At 46.8% G+C, this 13965-nt stretch overlaps 1 protein-coding gene across 2 annotated transcripts in view; it reads right to left on the bottom strand.

Moving 5' to 3' along the window:
• Nucleotides 1-4889: 4889 nt before the first annotated feature.
• The window catches only part of Mamld1 (mastermind like domain containing 1), a 109920-nt gene continuing 100844 nt past the window's right edge, over nt 4890-13965 (bottom strand). The window contains exons 4-5 of one of the 2 annotated variants that reach the window (XM_090326180.1): nt 9328-9412; nt 4890-7179 (exon numbers count right to left, since the gene is read on the bottom strand). In XM_090326180.1, the coding sequence (XP_090182306.1) occupies nt 6071-7179; nt 9328-9412 (1194 nt within the window). In that variant the 3' untranslated portion in view covers nt 4890-6070. The remainder of the gene's footprint in view (nt 7180-9327; nt 9413-13965) is intronic. The other variant, XM_090326179.1, reaches the window with a different exon arrangement.

Below are 13965 nucleotides of genomic sequence, written 5' to 3'. Positions count from 1 at the left end.
TCCTCTAATGGTTTCTTTGTTGGTTCTTCTCTTGAGAGTCCTGTGCTTGGAAAATTCTTTGCAGGGAGGGATCAAGTTTCTGAAGCTGGCACTCAAACTTAGCATTTCTATGAATAAGGAGTGAGAAATTGCTGTATCTCCCTGAGAATTTTCTTTTGAAGACAACTAGGATTATTCAATGGGCAAGATTGGGTTCAGCATCTGTGATGGACCACTGGAGACCTAGTCAGAGTTTGAGGATCCTCTTGGATTTGGGGTCTGCACAGGATGGTGTGCTTGAGGTATTCAAGTTGGTGCAGGTTGGTCTGGAAAGTATTCCCAGCCATGTCTGGGCCATGGAACTCAGAATTCCATCCAATGATAAATCCTGTGCCATTTTTAACAGTAGTGTATAACACTCCACTAAATGGCTTTTTTAAAACAAACATTTGGCAATTTCCAATTGCTAAATCCAGGGTTGAGTCTAATAATTCTCTAATCCACAATTTTGAACACATATCTTCAAATGTTCATACAAATTTTTCTGGAGCAAATTCTTATCATATTAAAGCTAGGGTGTATCCTAGCTCTGCTGAACTTTTTTTGGGGGGTGGGGATGTGACCTCTTTTGGCCAGTACAATGTATTTGCGGTAGACTATATCAATAGTTCATTTCTTTACATTGTCGAGGAGTAGCACTAGTTTGTTTTGGGTTTTTGAGACAGGGTCTCACTGTGTAGCCCAGACTTGTCTCATACATTTATCAATATTCTTCCTTCTACCCTTTGAGTGCAGGGTAGGATTCCATGCATGCATAGGATTACTATGCCTAGCTCAGATATGTTTCGGTATTAAATATTTCCTGAATCCCGTCTCCTTTCCTTCCTTCCTTCCTTCCTTCCTTCCTTCCTTCCTTCCTTCCTTCCTTCCTTCCTTCCTCTCTGTTTAGTGAAGAAATTTCCTTACTAGTCTTGTTTAAATAAATGCCAAATTGAGTAATTTTGATTTATCTTCTCCTGTGCAGAAACTGTACTAAGATTTTCAGTGGGATCATAGTGATTGTGTAAATCCACCCAGAGGATCCTCAGACTTCCAATGAAAGCTTTTACTGTGCGCAAACATGTCCATGCTTGGGGGAAGCTGCAAGGAGTTGGGTTTCCATCCTCCTGAGTTGGTGAATGTCCTTAGGAAGTCCACGGGAAGAAGTAAGGAGACAAAGGACTTCCTTATTGGCCATCGTCATTTATTCTCCACATGGCCCAAGAAGTGACTGAAGGCTTTCATTGTAGGATCAAGACAATTTCCAGAGAACTGTGTGGTCTGAGTCTATCCACCTGCCTCTCTAGGTCCTGCCCACTGGCTGCCTTCCCATCCCAACTAGCTTTTGTTCTTGCTGTTCTCTCTGCCTGGAACATCTTGGCCCCAGTTCATTGTATGTCTTGCTTCTTCTTTCCATCACTTAATCTCAGTTCAAGATGCAGACTACCCTCTACCTCCTAGCAGCTTCACAAACAGGGCTTCTTCTCTCTCCTTCATAGGCCTTAACATAAGCTTTCTCCTTTTTTCCCATATATTTTTATTGTAATTAATAAAAGGGTTACATGATATTTGCCAGATAGAAGGTCCATTACTTCACATACATTGATATCCTTCCTGTCTTGGTCCCCATTTCCCTCCCCCCACGACCCTCATTTTGTTTTCCTCCCTTCCCTATTCATCTTCAAATAACCAAATATGCATATATACAATATACCAGATAACCAGGTGAAATACTGGAACAATCTGAGATAAACATAAGCTTTCTCTTGTACTGTACATATGTTTATATCACCTCTCTCATTTTGGATAGTTGTGTGTTCATCTCTACTGGCCAGTTCATCAATCACACACTAATCTGGGGCTTCATAGATCTTTTGTAGCTGCGATTAACATCTACAATCAGTTTACCTTAAGTAGAGGAGATTAACTTGGAAAAATATGAGTGCGCTTCAGCTAGCCAGTTGAAAGGCCTAAAGAGCAAAATTATTTTTCCTGGGGAAGAACAAATTCTGCTCCAGGACTTCAGCGTCAGCTACTGACTGATAAAGTCCAGCCTGCTCTGTGGATTCTGGACTTTCATTGCCAACCCATCTCATATATATGTGAATGTACTTCTTAATTATTGTTTCTCTGGTGTAATCCTGGCTGTTGCACAACCCTCCTCCCCAGTTGACTCTGCTAGGTTGAGAATCACATCCATCTACCTCCTTGTGCATACTATACACGTGTAATGTAATTGAAGCACTGACTAGTCACATCCTAAGGAAGCCTAGCATATATTATGTTTTAGGTCCTATGTCTAGACCTCTTGGCTTTCCTGGTTCCAGGTCTAGTAAGAGATCATTGGTTAACCACAGGGCTTAGCCTTGGAATCCTCAAAGAACCTGGGCCTGCTGTAAGGGACAATGTGACCCTTCCTGAGAGGGATGATGGGGTGGATTCTAGAAGGAACATTTCTCCCAGTGACCCTCATGTAAGGAGGCCTTTAGGTCACCTATAGTTCTTTAGGAACCTCCAGCTGACAGCTGTGCTACTTCTGCTTCACAATCCACTCAGGGAAGAGATTCCAGCCAGGATAAGGGCCTGCATGGAAATTGAGACCAGACTGCTGTCAAAGCCACAGGACAATGGTGGACTCCCACACAGAGTCACCCAGCAGCTTCCACGGTCTGACTTGTGTTCTTCAAGGGGTGTAGAAGGCTTCCCAGAGCCAAATCTCTTCTCTCACATGAACCACACAACAGAGCCTACGCCACAGAATTACAGAGAGCATCATGTTTGCAGCTAGATGGGAGGATGGACCCCAGGGTTCTGTGCATCCTGAGACCTAAGGAGCAGTGAAGTATCAAGTTTAGGAACGGCCAGAAGGAGGAAGAAGCTGTAAGCCAAATTTCTCTGGCCTGAGCGTGGGAGGCAGGGACTGCCACTTCTTACAGAGGAAGAGAGCTGGAATTGGCTCTAGATGGTTGCTCCTGGGAGGACTCTAGTGGAGGTGAGGCTGCTGATGTGATTGAAAGGAAAGCCAGGAGAGTAGAACGGGAGGGAGAGACCAAAAGTACCTGGGTGGGGGAGGAGAGAGGCAGGAGTTACTGCCATCAGAGAAAAGGCACTGCTAAAGTGCAGTGAGGCCAGGCCAGGGTCAAGCAGAACAAGGCGTTGGAGGAGCTAGTCTTCCCTGTGGTTTGGCCTTCAGTACACCCTTATGGTTGGCTTGGGAAGTTAGAACTCTCTGGAATGGAAGGTGGCTAGCTTTGTGGGCCAAACTCAGCTTTTATTGTGAATCTTTGGAGACTAGCAGAACTGAAGTGGGGAAGAGTTTTAACCAGGGGTTTTCACATGGCCGGGGTTCACCTCCCTGAGTTATAGGTTCTGAGCAATAGTCAATGGGCATGTAACGCAACATAGAGCTAGTGAAGGGTCAAGAGGCGTCATGAAACCCAAACTTCGATAGCCTTTGGCTCACTGAGACAGAGGAACAAGACAGATGAGCCCAGTGATCCGGTGTGTTTCTGAGGTGAACTTGGGCGCCTGTTTGGTATGTAGTGTAGACAGAGCACTTGAGACAGTGCTCATAGAGAATGGTGACTGGCTTCAGGATATGGATGGGGCACATCGATTGCCTGTATTCATTTGATGCTTGGCAGGAAGCAGGAGGGGCCTGTGTGGGTTCAAGGCTTTGTGGTGAATGTATTTCCCTGACCTTCTAGCCCACTGGCCAGAGTGGTTGCTTTCACTCCTGGGATGTATACCCTGCATCATAGGTATTGAAGACTGGATGTGGGCATCTTTTGAGAGTATATTTAGGCTCTGCTGGATATGGCAGACCATCTCAGAGCACTTGTTAACCATATCTGATGCAACTGTTGCTTTACTTATGGTAGTGTAATGTGTTCTAACCAGCTTCCTCCCTGCCTTCTGGGGCTGTTAAAATAGGGTAGCATGTCAGAATATATAGGGGTAAGACTGGGATCTGAGGGAAGGTAGGGCTCTTAGTTGGGGATTGAACAAACCTGATCTCCTTCCACTGACAACCTGCACAAAAGACCAGCCAACTTTGACCTTCTCTTCACAGCCCCTTTCTCATCTCTTCTGCTAGGATCATGGAGAATGAGCAAGGTTGGCTCTAGCTCAGCTTTTCACACAGAGGAAGGGCAACGGAAGGTGGAGTCTTGTTCTCACACATTGCAAGGGTGCTTACCTGGCCAGTTGCATGACTAGGGTCATGTGGTTACATGTCAAGGCAGATATTTTACCACTCCATGCCCAACCACTCTTGGTGGGCATCTCTTTCTCGACAATTAAATCTGATCAGGGAGCCGGTGGCTCTGGCCTGTAATTCTACCTATTTGGGAGGCTGAGATCTGAGGATTGCAATCTGAAGCCAGCCTGGGAAGGAAAGTGTGTGAGACTTTTTTTTTCACACTTAACCACCAGAAAACCGGGAGAGGTGCTACGGCTCAAAGTGTTAGAGTGCTAGCCTTGAGTGAAAATGCCCAGGCCCTGAGTTGAAGCCCCATGACTGACCAAAAAAAAGAAAGAAAAAAAGAAAGAGAAAGAAAGAAAGAAAGAAAGAAAGAAAGAAAGAAAGAAAGAAAGAAAGAAAGAAGGAAAAGGTACGGTGATGAGCCTAAGTACTCAGAACTGGTCTCCTCGCTCGTGTCCCCAGCAACAGCACCAAATGACCTGCGAGGCTGTTTCCTCTTTCATCCTCTGTAAGATGCACTGTGGTGTCAACGCATTGTGGCAAGTGCTACTCAAACATAACCCCTCTGTCTGCGTTAGAAGGAACCAAAGATGCCAGCAGGCTTAGCTGCCTTGGATGGTGAAGGTACTGAATGCAACCTGGAAAAAAAAATGGAAACACTTTTTTTTTTGCTGTTTATTACAGAACAAAGAGAAAAAAAAAACAACAGTGCTGGCCGGAAACACACCAGAATTCAAATATTGAATCAAAATACAAGGTGGCAATTAAAATACGATTACACAAAGTCTGGACAATGAGAAAAGTTTACAGGACAGTGGATGTGGGTGTTCTGTAACAGACATTTAAATATACATGACAATAGTTGCAGATAGAAAGCAGCGAAGACAAAGCTCAAATCAATGATTAATGTTTACAAAGGTTTGTCCCAAACCACAGAGCTTCACATCAAATTGAATGCAAAGGACTTGAAAGCAGACTACAGGGCAGGACGGGATTCCCTTTGCTGGCCAGGGAGCGCACTGAAGCTGTGTGGGGCTGGAGCTTTCTCTCCATGTGAATGAGTGCAGCACTCTACGCCCTCCAGGTGGACAGTTCTACTAGGGCTCAACTCCTAGCCACCCACCTCTGTCACCTCTGCACGTTACCTAATTGGAAAGTACACTCTCACCCACCTACCAGTGTCTCTGGGACACTTAACAATGCAAAGCTGCAATGCTATATAATGCTCATTAGGAAAGAGCGAGCAGAGATCAAAAAGTTTGCAAAAGAGATTAAGAGTCACACTCGGTGATAGAATTTTTAAGGAAACGAAATAAATGACCAAGTGGTTTTCTATTTGGCATTTGTCAGTTTACAAACACCCCTTGGTCACACACACACACACACACATACACACACACACACAGAGACACACACACACAGACACACACACATCACTCATCACATCATAACCATAGTGACTCATCCACCTGGCTTAACAATGCATCACTAGAGCCAACAACACAGTCTGCATATTTGTAACAATGCATAATAAACACAAAACAATGCAGAATGAACGCAACCCCATGGAAACCAAAGCCGTCACTTTATTTACAAAGTCACAAAACCAAGTATAAATACTTCTGTCGTTAATGTTTAGGAAAACCATTTACAAAATTTTCAAATATGTACAAGTAGCTTGAAAAATCACCAGCTTGCTATTTTGTAGAGAGAGGAGGAGTGTTGGCAAGGCCAACACTACTCAAATTGTGCAGAGGGATGAAGTGTGACTGCCTAGAACCAGTTATGAACTTGCTGTGGGTTCAGACCATAGCAGTGTGGCGGATTCTGTGAGCATTCTGCTCTGATTTAAGGCTCCCCAACACTCTGGGTGAGTTGGCCAGCATTCTGGCCTGTGGCATTTTGGGCAGCATTATGCTGGTCCAAAATATCATCAATCAGCCTTAAGTCACACCTCCAATCTTCTTTTGTACCCATACTTGGGTCTTTCGTGAGAGCTTCCATAAAATCTACCTCATTGCAGTCAGGGGGCAAAATCAAACCATTCACTGGTGACTGGTCCTGGGGTAGGAAGTTATCAGATGGCAGCTCGGGGGCTGTACCCATCCTGTTGTATGGACCCAACGAGTGGCTAGCAACAATGGCAGAAGCAGCAGCAGTGGTGGCCATGAGAGTGGCCATATAGCTTGGTGGCTCGATGGCCTGAATAGGACTCATGGGAGCAAAGTTGGTCGTGCCTTGCTGGAAGGATGTAGGGGCACTCAGCACAGGCACAGGACCCTGCACGGGACTGTGTTGGAGGTTCGGGTTGCCTAACAGGCTGAAACTGGGGTTGGCCAGAGCATTACTAGCCCTCTGGCCGGGTCTGCTTCCGGGGGCCACCTCATTGGGGTGTATCACCGCTTGCTGAAGTGGAAATGTCAGGGCGGCTGGGGGCACTATCCCTGGTGCCTTGGCAAAAATGGAATTGCTACTCAAAAGCTGGTGACTGCTTTTATCTATATCTGAAACCACTGTGGTCTCAGATACTGCTGCCATCACCCAAGTAGCATTGTTGAATACAGTGGGTATTCTTGACACATTGGCTAGTCTGAGCTGGTGGGGACTTAGAAACTGGCTTTCTGGAGGCCTGGGATAGAACTTGGTCAGGGGCACTCCCGGGGGATTGACCTTGAGACTCTGTACATTCTGGCAGTCAGAGCCAAGACTCCCCAAGGGAGGATGGCCCGAGCTGGAGGCCATACGATATTGATGACTGGAGTTGAATATTCCTTGCTGCTTCTTCAGAGTTGATAAGATCATACCCATGCCATTCGGACTCTGGTTCCTGGTGAGTGGCATTATTCCTGGACTGAGATTGTTCAGAAGGACCCCAGTTCTGGGTGGCATCATATGCTGGCTGACTGGGGAGCTTGCCTTGGTCTGGCTACACTTGGAGGTGACTTGTTCTTGGACGGCTAAACAAAGAGAGACATGAGAGTCATTTTGAAAAGCAGCCTCAGCCTCGCCCATGCAGAAAGACACAGCCAGTGCAGGATTGACCTTATCTCCCACTCTATGCTCCCTACATAGCCTCCCTTGCCCTCTCATTCCACTCACCTGCCCTCAGCCTGGAACACTGTACTTTGGGGAAACTGTCCTAGACCTCCCAGGTCTGTGTTTATAGCACCACTACCCAAACAGACTCAGCTGGACTTGAAATGCCACTGGACCTAGCAATCTTTCTAAGTACACTGGAAGCTCCAGTGTCTGCTTTTACCTTCAGTGCATTGTATCCAGAATTCAGCACTGCCCCTGCCTGCCTTAATACATGGTGCATATTTTAAAGAAGGGGATAAAGAAATTAGAGGAGAGAGGGGAAAAGGGGGAATCCGTATGGAAAAGTAAGGAGGGAGAGAAGAGAAGAAAGGAAGAAAAAGAAAAAGGACAAGGAGAAAGGTAGGGAGGCTAAGCAAGGAAAGGCTGGGAGGAAAGGGTCAGCTTCTCAGATTGTAGATGGTGCAAGCTTACTTCAGCTTCTGTACCTGATGAGTGTGCTAAGAAGTGGGGACAGTGTTGTGACTGGCTCTGTGCTCTGAGGCTCCCATGTTTGGTGATTTGAACTAGACTGGGGCTTCTGTCTGAAGGCTGAGTAACAGCACTGGACAGACAAGAGTAGTAGCTAGAGAGGAACGTAATTCGGTGTTGAGTGTGACAATGTTTTCTCTCATGTGGCTGCTATCTACTGCTTTTGTGGTGTGAAGCCTACAGAATCTATCCGGGAGTTTGCCTGAGATCAAGCAGGCCCAGGAAGAGTGGGCTATTAGTCTACCCCCAGTTTACTTATGGCTATGAGTGGGGTTATTTTTCTTGTAAGCATGCCTAGGTTATTTCCTTAGCATCAAACTTTCAAGGCCTTTGGTTAAGTTTTTTTCCAGTCCTGGGCTTGACCTCAGGGCCTGAGCATTGTCCTTGAACTTTCTCAAGGCCAGAGCTCTACCACTTGATCCTCAGCGCCACGTCCAGCTTTTTTCTATGTATGTGGTAGCTAGGAATCGAACCCAGGTCTTTGTGCATGCTAGGCAAGCAGTCTGCCACTAGGCCAAACTCCTGGTCCCATGGTTAACTTTTAATGGGTCTCTTAAGACTAACCCTCTGTGAAGGCCAGCTTTTGTGGAATATGTCTGTTGCTTTTACAGATAAAGGCTGCCTGGTAAGCCAGTCCAGTCTGGACAGGACACGGTGACTTGGTGAGTATAAACTCCAAAGGGACAAGTGTTTTTGTTTTTGCCAGTTCTGGAGCTTGAACTCAGGGCCTAAACACTATCCTTGGGTTTTCCTCAAGGATAGAGCTGTACCACTTGAGCCACAGTGCCACTTCTGCCTTTTCTATGTATGTGGTACAAAGGAATGAAACCTGGCTCTTCGTGCTTGCTAGACATGCACTCTACCACCCCGAAAGGGACAAATGCTTTTGTAAAAGAATGCAGGGACAATGGTGAGGAAGGAGACATTGTGCAGAAACCCATTAGAAATGACAGTTCATGTGTGAGGATAGGGCAGGATAACAACTTTTCTCTCATTGACAAGAGTGGCTTTAAAAGGCTCAACCAAGCCTGATCAATGTCTTGAATAAAAGTGATTTTGGAACTACTAAGGTCAGGCCTCCACCTAGACACTGGTGGCTCACACCTCTCCTCCGAGCCACTTAGGAGGCTGAGATCAGAGGATCAGGATTCAGAGCCAGCCCAGGAAAGAAAGTCCATGAGACTCATTTCCAAATAACTTCTCAGAGAAAAAAACGTGTGGAGCTGTGGCTCAAAGAGCTAGTGTGAAGCAAAACGAGCTCAGGGAGAGTTACCCATGTCCTGAGTTCAAGCCCCATGACCAACAACCAGAAAAAAAAAAAGACCGGGCCTTCAATTAGGATCCTGCTCTTAAAGGAGGCTGCCAATGTGAGTGACTCATCTGGGCACTAGTTAAATGGCTCTCCTACCTCTTCTCTCTCTTCTCACTCTCTTGCACATCACAAGTAGCAATTGCCTACAGGAAAATGATTCTCACCCCACTTGCACACAAGCACCCCCATACTGGCTGCTTTGAAAACATTGATCTTAACTGCTTACCTTGAAATGGACTCATCTGCTGGGCGATATGCTCGCTCCACTGTTTAGGGGTCATTGCCGTAAGACCTGATCTCTGCATCTCTTGCTAAATGAAAGATTGAAAAACATGTTAGCTTACAGCCACCCACAACTATTAGCCTTGGATTTGTGTATGGGGACCTAGGACTCAGCTTTGGTGCAGCAAAAGCATGAGTGAACACATCAACACACACTTGCATGCATGCCCCACCCTCCTGAACAAGATCCACAGCTATAAATACAAGTAGCTTCTGTGCCTGGGTTAAGAAAAACAACTGCAGTAGCATAGGGCGAGCAGGAGGGCCAGAGCTTAATAGCAAGAGCACATAGAAAAACAGTGAGGCATTTCAGATATCCGTCTGCTCAGGATGGCTCAGCAGTGAGACATGATCATCCAAAACATGTAATATTAGGCTGCATTATTAGGAGCAGAGTATGTAAAAGGAGGGAGGTGACAGTCCTGTGCTACTCTGCACTGGCCAGAACCATGCTCCCAGCACCAATAGGTATCTGGATATGCCAGTCTCAGGGAGATCCACACATATGAGCTGCATTCAGAGGATGATAAACAATAGGAGTAGGGATTGGATTTTCAGATTTCCCAGACAGAGCAAGACTGGACAATCCAAGGATATTGTGGCTGGATCAGAACAGACTCTGTGCTATTTGGTGGTGGGTGTTATGGGGTAATGGCAGGCTTGGGGAAATCCTGGTATGAACAGCTGGATAGTCACATGGACAGATGAACACACTGTCTAACACCAAGAGGAGCCAGACACTGCCAACTTCTCTTCCTTCCGAATAGGGAGGAGCTTCCTGTTTCCATCTCAGAGCGTGTGATGTGAGCGAGAGGAGGAGCCATGCTCAGAGTCCCAGTCCCAGCAGAGAGTCTGAGATTGACTCAGGGAGCCAAGGGAGGAACATAGGTGAGAGGGGCCCAGGCCAGAGAAGGCACGACTCACTCTAAGATCGTCAACAAATCAGAGCCAAGGGATTATAGGTTTTGACTGGTAATCTAGTGCTCATACCTCTCTGCTCACTTACTGCCATCTCTCTCTTACTCAAGCAGCCTGCCTGCCAGCATCTAACCATCAAGGCTGCTGTATCAAAGATCATGTGCCCACAGACCACTTTCTGGCTTGTGTCCCCAGATGCCAGAAAACCTCATGCTTTCAACTGGGACTGCTTAGGCAGTGCCTGCTCTGACAGCAAAGGCCCCAGACAGTCCTCTGTATTGGTGGCTGGAATGGGAGAGAGTGGGGAGGAAGGCCAGTGCTTGGGAGTGTGCCCGGCTTGCTGGCCTGGCAGTAGCTCCTGGCTTCAGTTCCTGCCAAGTCAGAGAGGACAAACACATGGCACTGGGAAGACTACACCAGAAGCCATTTCCCCAGACTGGGCTTTGCTTTTCCATCCTGCCCTTAGCCTGCTTTTTGTCCTAACTTGTACCTTCTCTTGCTCAGGGCAGCTGCTTATGGGGAGAGGAAGGAGGCAGTCTCAACTAATCATCATTAGAGGGGTCCTCTTCCTGCTGAAGCACTTATGGGGCGGGGCATGCTTAATATCCTGTGTGTGTCTCACCCATTATTTCCTCTTATTTCTGGCTGAGGTCACATGACTGCTACAGGCCATACCCTCTGCCAGAGATGCTGTGAGTAGGTGAGCTCTTTCTTGTGGAAGTGTAAGGTGTGTGTGTGTGTGTGTGTGTGTGTGTGTGTGTGTGTGTGTGTGTGTGCGCGCGCGCGCACTGGGGCTTGGACTCCATGCCTCACATTCTTGCTTAGCTTTCATGGTCAAGGCTAGTAGTGCTCTACCTCTTGAACCATACCGACACTCAGGTCTTTCTGCTGATTAGCTGGAGATACGAATCTCTTGAATGTCTGCCTCAGCTGGCTTTGAAACAGGAAACTTTAGATGTCAGCCTCCTGAGTATCTAGAATGACAGGTGTGATTCACCAGCTGTGCCCAGGAGGATGCACCATTTTTTAAAAGCAGCCCTTTTCTTTCTCCCCTTTCCCCACGACCCTTATACCAGCTTGGGGACATCAGGACAGATGTACAGTCTACTGATGTGAAACCTCAGGCTTGAGAGCTTAAATGACTTGCCCAAATCAACAGGGCTAGAAAGTGTAAAGCCCCCCTAACTACAGACCCAGGGCTCTGAGTCCTTCACCCTGACCCATCTGGAAATCAATTCTTATTTTGCTATCTACGTCTATCCCCAGTCCACCTCCCACCCTTCTTGCTGCCAATTAGGTTCAAGTATTCTACTTGTATGGAGACATGGATGGAACAGATGGAGGCTAGCAAAAAAATAAGACAGGAAGCCGGGTACTGGTGGCTCACACCTGTAATCCTACCTACGCAGGAGGCTGAGACTTGAGGATCCAGGTTCAAAGGCAGCCCTGGCACAAAAGGACCTGAGACCCTTACCCCCAATTAACCTCTAGAAAATGGGAAGTGGGGCTTGGCTAAGGGTAGAGTGGTAGCCTTGAGCAGAAGAGCTCAGGGACAGCACCTAGGCTGAGTTTAAGCCCCAGGACCCACAGAATAAGAAAGAAAGAAAGAAAGAAAGAAAGAAAGAAAGAAAGAAAGAAAGAAAGAAAGAAAGAAAGAAAGAAAGACAAGACAGGAGAGCAGGAATCTGCAAAAGGAACTGTTGCAGAGAAAGTCTGGAAACAGCTTGGGGATCAATCAGAGGATGAAGGCCTTGGGTACTACTTGCCAGCTGAGAAAGGGCATTTTCTACCCAGGCTGGAGTTATAAGGACAAAGGATGCTGGTGAATCTTTATCCTCAGGAGCACCAATACCAGAGCATCCAAACCTTAAAGAAAAATGTGAGCAGCAGCTTCACTATAGAGACTACCAAAGCCAGGCTGTATCGTTGCTCAGCCTCTAGTGCTGCTGATGAGCTTGGTAGGATCATTGCACTCGGGTGTCTCTTGTGGACTCGTCACCCCACCAACGTATGTAGCAGCAGGGCCAGTCCTTTCTCTGCTCCCACCCTGGTCATTCCTGTTGTCCCTGGCACAGGGAACCAGGGCATTCTCTCCAGGCCTACCGAGGAGGCTGCTTCCTTTGTTTTGCAGTGTTTTGCAGACGGAGGCTGCCATCCTTTGTTCTAAATCACTGTGCTCCAAAGATAAGCCCCAAGAAAACAGTTGTTGCCTTTTGACACTGACAATTAGAATCGTTGGAAAATGGAGAAAACAGGAAATGACAAATGGTTTCAGTGACCAGGAGGAAACAGTGGCTGAAATTGCTGCTTAGTGACGGTACATTCGATTTCTGTCCTCTTGTGAAAAATAGTTCAGGTCATGTGGATTTTTAAAAGTAAAGTTACAGAGGGGCCATCAAAAAACTCAGTTTTTCTAAGGCTGCAAATGCCAAGCTCACTCAATCCTATTGAGCCAGGGACACGGACGGGCAGGCCCTGTGACAGTCCCAGTGTGTGTTTCCCACGTAACCACCCTGGTGCCTTTAGGGTTGAGGCCAGCAGGAAGTATCAGGGAACTACAGGCCTGATCTTCCTTTGCCACACCCTCTTCCAGCTCCTGCCTGTCACCCTCTCAGGAAGGTCCTCAGCTGCCTTTCTGGAAGATTACTGCTGATGCTCAGAACATAGAAAGACCTATCCATCTCTGGAGGCTGGTGGAAATGCTAGTGACTTAGCATGTGTGACTGCAACGTCCACACTCAGTCATGTCAACTGGTACTATAGAGCCTGGCACAGGGATTGGTAGTGAACTGGGACACGTGCTGCATCTGCTCTATCCTACACCTATCCCATGCTAATTTCCTCCAAGCCCCTCAGTGCAAACATTTGAGGTGATTTGCTCTACTTCTATATTGGGAATTAAGTACTTAATTCCAGCACTTAAAGTACTCAGCAGTTGGGTGAGGGGAAGAAAACTGACAACTAGCAGGAACCTGAGCCACAAAAAGTTCCTGAGTTCAAGCCCGATTCACATAGAATTCATCCCCAAATGCCTGGATGCAGAGAGATGGGAAGAAAGGGAGAGAGGAGGAGGAGGAAAACACAGAAGTGGAGAAAGGGAGGAGAGCAGAAAGAAAGGAAGATGAAGGAAGATTTCTTTTCCTTTATAAATGACTGCCTCATCTCCTAGAGCAGCAGACACTGCCCTATACATACCCCACACAGAGCCAGCCAGCCGTGTGGCAGAGGTACTCAGTTATCTGCTTTAAAGTTTAATGAATTGTAGCATGGGCTTGTTTATTACTCCATATAGAAAAACACTTTCTTTTGTAGCTTTTGGAAGCCAGACTGGAAATGACTTACTCACCCTCAGGACTCTGGAGCACCTAAACCTAACTATGCGTCCAAAGACCTGATGTGCAATTGGATGTGACAGGGAAATCCAGCCCATTTCACTATCAGCCAATTGACAAGCACTTATTATTGGTTTACTATGGTCCAAGCTCTGTTCCCAGAGCAATGTTGTCATGGGGTGTTTCTACACTTATGGAGCTGTACTGCACAGAGAAAGTGACAACCCACAAGTATGTCAATCAAAGAAGACACTGTTCTAAAGACAATGTGGTATGGTTAATGGATGGTGAATTGGCAGCTATTTCCAGGACCTGCAGTCAGGTCGGGGCCT

This window comes from Megascapheus bottae, chromosome X, assembly GCF_031878675.1.
Source record: "Megascapheus bottae isolate mThoBot1 chromosome X, mThoBot2.hap1, whole genome shotgun sequence".
Lineage (NCBI taxonomy): Eukaryota > Metazoa > Chordata > Mammalia > Rodentia > Geomyidae > Megascapheus > Megascapheus bottae.
This window is presented reverse-complemented; position numbering and strand designations above follow the sequence as displayed.